Genomic DNA, 7,686 nt, shown 5'->3' on the forward strand with positions numbered 1-7,686 from the left:
TTTTGTCCTCCCCCATGACAGGAGCTGATATGGATGTGTGCCTTACAAGCTATGGTCACTGTAACTATGTGTCTGGCAAACATGCCTGCATATTCTATGATGAGGTGAGTGCCTGAGTGATTTTTTTTTTTTCATTATTATTATTATTTTTAATTTTTGGTGTGCATGGCAATGGGAGTTGGAGATGCAGGCAGCAGGTTGTCTTTGTGTGGTGCTCCTTTTGTGGACTACAAAGTAAGAGCTGTTTTTCACTCCAGTGGAGGCTGTGTCAGCATTTTCTGTCAAACCCTTTTCTGAAACACAGAGCTCTGCCAGCACGATTCCCTGACTGCCTGTGGGCAAGGACTAGCCACAAGTCAGCGCTGTCACTGCTGGTGTCTAGGGAAAGAAAAGGACATAGATGTGGTCTGATACTTTTTGATCCAAATGTGTTGTTAATAAAAGCTAAACTTTGTGTCAACATGGAACCTCAGCTGGAACAAACCAAGGAACTACTCCGAGTCCCTTGTTTTCAAGGGTGATGGGGGAGCAAAGCATTCATAGCATCTGCAGTTCTCTATAAATTATGTATTTAGCTAAAACTTCAGTTAAGCTCACAGCATAAACAGAAACCTACAGTTTCTACTTAGCTACAGCCCAGAGATTAGTTTGTTCTTGAAGTAAACAGACCAGCAGGCCTGCTAGTAACAGCACTGCTGGAGATGTCTCTTAGCATGGAAACAGTCTTTGAAGCAAGATCGAGTCTTTTATATCACCATTTGTCAACCAGTTCCAGAGCAGGATCCAGGATTAACCCACAGCCAGCTTTGGCCGTTCCTCCAGTGCCCTGCAAGGTACCAGACACACTCAGTAATGGGATTCTGACCATAAATTTGTGTGGAAGCATCTCTTCACAGTGGTCAGTCATAAATCAAGCTCCAGGCACTGACCTTTGACCCTCCTATGGCTGTGGTCACTCTGGAGAGGGAGAATTCTCCTTCCTGGAGCTCTCTCTGCAGGTTCTCCTGCTGCAGTCTAGCAGGTTACTTCAAAACCTACTCCCATGTGCACATGGAGTTTTTGTAACTTGATTAAAGCCTTGTAGTGCCTGAGGGACGAGGTCTTGAGCTCTCAGATGATTTCTGTGAGCTAACCTGAAATCTTCTCTGCTCTGTCAACATCCTGCACAAAGCTCAGCTGAGCGTGACGCCGCTTGTGTAACGCTGCATGTCACGGTAATGTCTGCTGGCATTTCAGCCTGCACAGGGCCTGTGAATCCCAGACTGCCTCTGTCCTGAGGCTGCTGCAGCACATGGCATCCCTCTTGCCATCTTGTGCTTGTTTTCCAAAGCTCATCTCTTCCTGCTAGGCACAGGTCTCGAGCCAAGCTTGCATCAGGTGTGCCTGTAAAATGCTCGCTTTTGCGAGCATCAGCTTGAATATCCTGTTCCCAAAAGATGTGTTGGTTCAAGTGCAGTAGGTAAAACCTACTTTGCTTTGGCCCACCTCTGCCAGAAAGCAGCTTCTGCTGGTTGTTCTGTGAGCTGTGGGATCAGGTTGGTGGTCTCTGAAGCTGGAAGATATTTACCACCTATTATTTGACTACTGCTGGCAACAAGGAAAAGGGGTTGTCTTTCAGTGCTCCAAAGAGGTGTGTATGGGCAGAAGCACTTCTGACTGACAGAGGGTGGGGTTAGATTGGATATTAGGAAGAAATGTTTCCCTGTGAGGCTGGTGAGGCCCTGGGACAAGCTGCACAGAGAAGCTGTGGCTGCCCCAATCCAAGGCCAGGTTGGATGGGGCTTGGAGCAACCTGGTGTAGTGGAAGGTGTCCCTACCCATGGCACAGGGCTGAAACAAGATGGTCTTTAAGGTTCCTTCCAACCCAAACTATTCTATAACTTCCTCTCTTGATTCCCTCCTCTTCCCTTTCTTTTCAGAATACGAAGCATTACGAGCTGTTGAACTACAGTGAGCATGGGACGACTGTGGACAATGTCCTGTATTCATGTGACTTCTCGGAGAAGTTGACACCCACTCCTCCCAGCAGTATTGTTGCCAAAGTGCAGAGTGTGATAAGTGAGTGTTGTACCACCACCATAGGGAGTTAATTGAGAGGGGGCAGGAGCAGGTGGAAACCAATTCCTTGTTGATGCCCCTTGTTCTGCACAGGCTGGTCCACCCCTTGCTCAAAGGGGAGCCTTGCCACAGCCCTCAGTTGGGGTTACACAAGACCTTCCTCCACAGCCTGGGGAGCTCTGTGCTCTGACCTAAACCTTACTCCAGCCTCCAGTGCAGGAATTACCAAGCTCCAGTCCCAGTGAGCAGCCAGTTTGGAGCAGGCCTGAGGCATTTCCCTGTGCATGTCCTCCCTTCCCAGGCTGTGAGATGGTCTGGGCTGTGCTGCAGGCATTCTGTCCCTGCGTGGCTCACTCCTGCTCTCCACCTGATCAGCTTCCTCTTCTTGGGCTGCCAAAATAGATATGCAAATGCCTCAACTTCTCCAGGGCTGTGAGGAGATTCCCATTTCCCTTTGATCAGCTGCTCACTGCAGACTGAAATCCCTCATGGCTGGAGAATCTTACCCATGAGGCACCTCAGCAGTAACCCCTGTTGATGAAAACAAGCTGCTACTGACCTGCCCAAACCTTACCATTTTTTTTTATTCTTTTCCAGGACGACATAAAAGCAGAAAACAGGAAGAGGAGGCGCATGAAGAAGCTGCTGTGATGAATTCACAGGCACAAGGGCAGCATCGAAAACCCTGTAACTGCAAAGCCAGCAGCTCCAGTTTGATCGGGGGCAGTGGGGCTGGCTGGGAGGGCACGGCCCTGCTCCACCACGGCAGTTACATCAAGCTGGGCTGCCTGCAGTTTGTTTTCAGCATCACCGAATTTGCGACCAAACAGCCCAAGGGGGACACTGCCTTAGTACAAGATATGGACTTGGAGGAGAAGCTTTCTCTGAAACCCCACCAGGTGCCCGTGCTGCGGTCCAACTCAGTTCCCTAGGAATTTTTAGGAAGAGAGCTTTTTGGAGTAAGGAAAACGCCCTCAGACTCTTTACAATGCAAAAATGTACAAACCGAGGTGGGATTTTTCTGTGTCGGCCCAGAGACTGTTCACACGCCGTTTGCATGAAATGAAGAACGTTTAACTTTTTTTAATTTTTCTTTTTTGCTCAAGTTTTAGGGGCATTTGCACATATATTTGTACTATACATTTCATTTTAAAAGGAAAACTGCAGTGAGAGCAGGACGTGTCAGAGCGAGGGGTGACCGCTGTCTGACTCGAGGACTCTCTCTGACAGATAGTTCCCATGCAGTTGTAAAATAATCAGAAACTTGTTCTATTTTGTGCCAGTGACAATAGTTTTATATTAAAAGAGAAATACAGTTTTCATACAGCAAATCTATACAATATCATTGTTTTATTTAATGTAAAGAAGCGCTCTTCTTCCCGCAGTTATTTTTCCCATCCCTCCCTGCTATGGTTGCACTACAAGTAGCTACTGTGTATTATGGGAAGTGAGAAACGAGTTCTTTTCCTGGTGTCCATCCTATTTTTTATTTCAGATAAGGAAAAGTGTTGGATTCTGTGTAAATACATCAGTGATGGCATTTTTCAATGTTTTAAAGCTGTGTACAGTGCTACATGTGGTATGACGTTCCTCAAATTGTCTATTGTAGCAGATCCTTTGTCGTAACCTGTCTGTCTCTTTTGTTTCTCTGCCACCTCCCCGCAGCAGAACAGCTAGTTCCACTGTACATAGTAATTGTAACGTTTTAGACTTTACAGAAACTTTCCTGTATTCTGTATATAAAAAAAAAATACTTCACATTCTGTTTTCTTGATTGTCTGTCTTCACTCGTGTCACCACAACCTGGAGCTTCCCCCAGAGTGTCTGACTGCAGAGGAGCCTGAGCTGGGAGACAAGGCTGGGGTGGGATGGAAGGACCCTGGTGTCCTGCCTGGGATGTGGGAGCATGCTGGTGGGAAGAGGGTGAGGCCTGGAAGGTGATGGAATCATGGAATTGGTTGAGGTAGGAGGGACTCTTGAAGGTCCAACCCCTGCAACGTGCTAGGACATCTTCAACTCATTATGGCCCAACCTCACCTCAAATGTTTCCAGTTCTGGGCCCCTCAAGACAGGAGCGACAGTCTGAAAGTGTCCTGGAAGATCAGGGACTGGCACAGCTCATTTATGAGGGAAAGCTGAGGCCTGTGTAGCCTGTGGAAGAGCAGACTGAGGAGATCTTATTCGCAAATACATCCACGTGCAGGAGGGGTGTCAGCAGATGGGAGGAGAGGCAAGGGCAGAAATAGGAGCAAGAGAACTTACACCTGAGCATGAGGAAGACCTTTACCATGCACTGGAACAGGCTGCCCCAAAAGGTGGCAGATTGCCTATCCCTGGGGATATTCAGCTGTCTAGGCATAGTTCTCAGTGCTCTAGAGGACGCTGCTTGAGTGGGGGGGGCTGGACTAGATGACCTCCGATGGTCCCTTCCCACCGGATATTCCCGATATTCCGTGATCTCCCACCCCTCGGGGCGTTGATCGGGGGGCAGCACTCACCCTTCTCTCCATCCCTGCTCCCACCGGCGCCACGAGCCCGGCTCTCCCAGCGCCGTCCGCCCGCGGGCCCGTCCCGCCGGGGCGGGGAGATGGGGCGGGGCGGGCCGGGGCTGCCCGGAACGGCGGCGGCGGCGGGATGGGGTGGGCGCTGCTGGGCGTGGGGCTGCTGCTGGCGCTGTGCGCGCTGCTCCGGCACGGGCTGCGCAGCGCCCCGCGGCCCCGCGCCCGCCCCGAGCTGCGCGGCCGCACCGCCATCGTCACCGGTGAGCGCCGGCAACCGGGAACCGGGAACCGGGACGGGCCCCGCTGCGGCCCTGGCCGCCGCTCACCCCCGCGCTCCGCTCCGCAGGGGGAAGCAGCGGCATCGGCGCGGCCACGGCGCTGGAGCTCGCCCGGTGCGGGGCCCGCGTTATCCTGGCGACCCGCAGCGCCCGGCGGGGAGAGGCCGCCGCCAGCCGCATCCGCAGGGTGAGAGCCGGCACCGGCACCCCCGGGGAACCCCCGGCATTCCCGGCCGCGGGACATCCCCGAACCCTATGGCACCGCCAGGGTACCCCTGGCACCCAGCGGGCAGCTCCAGGACACCCCCCCCGCGGGGTGTCCGTGGATATGACATGAGCTCCCCCGGATATCTCCTTGGGTGCCCTGAGGACACTGCCATGGCATCCCCTCAGCAGCCCAGGGATGCCCACAAGAGACCCCCCAGGACATCCCTGTGCACCCCGAGGACACCATCCAAAACACACAACGGAACATCTCTAAGCATCACATGATTTATCCCCAAAACATGCCCATGGGTACATCCAGGTGCCCCATGGCACACCCCAAGAATGACCCCTCAGACACCCCCATAGGACATCCCCAGGCACCCCGAGATTCTCCAAGGTGGGGCATACTCTCTGGGGCACACTGTACCGCAGAGGGGCTACAGCCTCCCATGCTGGGGGTCCCAGCACACTGTAGCCCTTGGGCCAGATCCAGTCCCCAGAACATCCCCCTGCCCCTGGCTGGCTCCAGCTCCCACCCAGGGCAGGGCACACCCCCGGCTTGGCCCCTGGCCCTGCCCCAGCCCCCCTGCACCCACAGGAGACTGGGAACAACGAGGTGCTGTTCATGCATCTGGACCTGGCCAGCCTGCGCTCAGTGAGAGCCTTTGCCAGCACCTTCCTGCGCCAGGAGCCCCAGCTGCACCTCCTCATCAACAACGCGGGTGAGTGCTGGGACCCCAAATCCCCTGTGCGCCCCTGGGGCACCACCACAGGCTGCCATTGCCTCCTCACTCCGCAGGGGTGAGCGCTGGGGGCACGACCGAGGATGGCTTCAGCCTCCCCTTCCAGGTGAACCACCTGGGCCATTTCCTGCTGACCCAGCTGCTGCTGGAGCGGCTGCGGAGCTGCGCTCCCAGCCGGGTGGTCATCGTGGCCTCCAGTGCCCACTGCGCCGGCCGCCTGCGCCCTGAGGCCCTGGGCCGGCCGCCCTCGGGGCTCTTCTCCACCTTCCAGGACTACTGTGACAGCAAACTGGCCAACGTGCTGCACGCCCGCGAGCTGGCCACGCGCGAGCAGGGCACGCAGGTCACCTGCTACGCCGTGCACCCAGGTAGGAGCCGGCTCACCCTTGGTGTCTGTGATCTGCACACCTTTGTGTCCCGTGGCGGCCCTCTGTGCAGGGTGGCGTCCTGCTTTGCGGCCTTTTCATAGGGAATTCCTGCACGGGGAGCATCTCTCCCCGTCAGCGTCACAGTGTGGTGCTTTGCATGTGTCCCTTTATGTGGTGTGGCCCTTTGCATGTGTCCCTTTATGCGGTCGGTCCCTCTGCACGTGTCCCTGTGCACAGTGTCTCTTTTCACGGTGTGTCCCTTATCTTGCCATGTCCCTTTGGACCTTGTTCCCTTGCACTGCGTTCCCTGATATGGCGTGTTCCTTTCACAGCGTCCCTGTGCACAACACATCCCTTTATACAGCCTGTCCTTTTTCACCTGCATGGCACCTCCCTTTGCACCTGCGGCGCCTGGGGCACACCCAGCACAGGCAGGACAAGCGTGGCAGCACCTGGGGGGGACAACTTCTCCAAGGCCACCCCGGCCATCCCCCGGCACACACAGGGGGACGCCCCACATGCACCAATCTCCCGCAGGCTTCGTCAACACGTCGCTGTTCCGGCACGCGCCGCTGTGGCTGAAGCCGCTGCTGCTGCCGCTGGCCCGGCTGCTGTTCCTGGAGGCGTCCGAGGGCGCGCGGGCGGTGCTGGACTGCGCCACACGGGACGGCCTCGAGCCCCTCAGCGGCCACTACTTCACCCACCGCGGGCCCCGGCTGCCGTGGGCAGCGGCACGCGATGACCGCCTGGCCCGGGCGCTCTGGGAGGCCAGCGAGCGCCTGGTGGGGCTGGGCGCGGCCGGGGGACAGCGTGGGGGACGCGGGCAGGGATGTCCACAGGGCCCTGCCGCTCCCACGGCGCAATAAAGGCGATGGCGGCGGCCAGGGAGCCGGGGGAGCCGTGTGCGTGTGGAACGGGGCAAACGAGGGGCACCGCGGCTTGTACACCCGCCACGGGCAGCAGAGCTGGGAGGGGGACAGTGAGTGAGTGTGCAAGGGGGGTGGGGGTGTGCAGGGTGGGTGTGCACAGCAGCACAGCCGGCTCTGCGCACACGCTGCAGGACACACAGCCTGCCTTGCACATCTGTGCAGTGTCTCACACACCCCTTGCACACCTATAAAGTGTCACACACACTCACATACACACATCCCTTGGACACCCATGCAGTGTCTCACACACACAGACATCCCTTGCACACACACAGTGTCACATACACACGCATCCCTTGCACACACAGTGTCACACACACAGTGTCACACACACAGTGTCACACACACATCCCTTGCACACACACACAGTGTCACACACACACACACATCCCTTGCACACACAGTGTCACACACAGACATCCCTCGCACACACACACAGTGTCACACACACACACATCCCTTGCACACACACACACACACATATATATATAGATAGATAGATATATCTCTCGCACCGCGCATGCGCACACCCCCCAGTTACCCCGCGCGCGACTCCCAACATGGCGGCGCGCCCGGCCCCGCCCCCGGGGCGCGGCGCCGAC

The 7,686-nt window shown here is 56.0% G+C and overlaps 2 protein-coding genes and 1 long non-coding RNA gene across 4 annotated transcripts in view; 2 read left to right on the forward strand and 1 right to left on the reverse strand.

Annotated features, from left to right (window-relative positions):
• Positions 1-3,818, forward strand: part of PHF12 (PHD finger protein 12) — a 31,155-nt gene extending 27,337 nt beyond the window's left edge. For both annotated transcript variants that reach the window (XM_021550860.3, XM_085557361.1), the window contains exons 13-15: positions 22-104; positions 1,920-2,058; positions 2,656-3,818. In XM_021550860.3, coding sequence (XP_021406535.3) covers positions 22-104; positions 1,920-2,058; positions 2,656-2,990 — 557 coding nt within the window. In that variant the 3' untranslated portion in view covers positions 2,991-3,818. The remainder of the gene's footprint in view (positions 1-21; positions 105-1,919; positions 2,059-2,655) is intronic.
• On the reverse strand, positions 3,390-4,659 carry LOC146765772 (uncharacterized). The gene is made up of 3 exons (XR_014949563.1): positions 4,557-4,659; positions 4,096-4,209; positions 3,390-3,988 (listed from the first exon to the last, which is right to left on the reverse strand). It is a non-coding gene; the product is annotated as an uncharacterized LOC146765772 (long non-coding RNA).
• DHRS13 (dehydrogenase/reductase 13) lies at positions 4,652-7,043 on the forward strand. The gene is made up of 5 exons (XM_021550856.3): positions 4,652-4,819; positions 4,906-5,024; positions 5,643-5,766; positions 5,844-6,155; positions 6,693-7,043. Exons 1-5 carry the CDS (start codon positions 4,693-4,695, stop codon positions 7,019-7,021), a joined length of 1,011 nt encoding a protein of 336 aa, XP_021406531.3. The 5' UTR covers positions 4,652-4,692; the 3' UTR covers positions 7,022-7,043.
• The last annotated feature ends 643 nt before the right edge of the window (positions 7,044-7,686 follow it).

This window comes from Lonchura striata, chromosome 19, assembly GCF_050655825.1.
Source record: "Lonchura striata isolate lonStrDom1 chromosome 19, ASM5065582v1, whole genome shotgun sequence".
In the NCBI taxonomy this organism is placed as follows: Eukaryota; Metazoa; Chordata; class Aves; order Passeriformes; family Estrildidae; genus Lonchura; species Lonchura striata.

Excerpts from the sequence above, each read along its gene's own strand:
- DHRS13 (XM_021550856.3), top strand. The coding sequence starts at position 4,693 with ATGGGGTGGGCGCTGCTGGGCGTGGGGCTGCTGCTGGCGCTGTGCGCG. Across the intron at positions 5,025-5,642 it reads CCGCCAGCCGCATCCGCAGG|GAGACTGGGAACAACGAGGT; the intron begins GTGAGAGCCGGC and ends CTGCACCCACAG. Across the intron at positions 6,156-6,692 it reads CTGCTACGCCGTGCACCCAG|GCTTCGTCAACACGTCGCTG; the intron begins GTAGGAGCCGGC and ends AATCTCCCGCAG.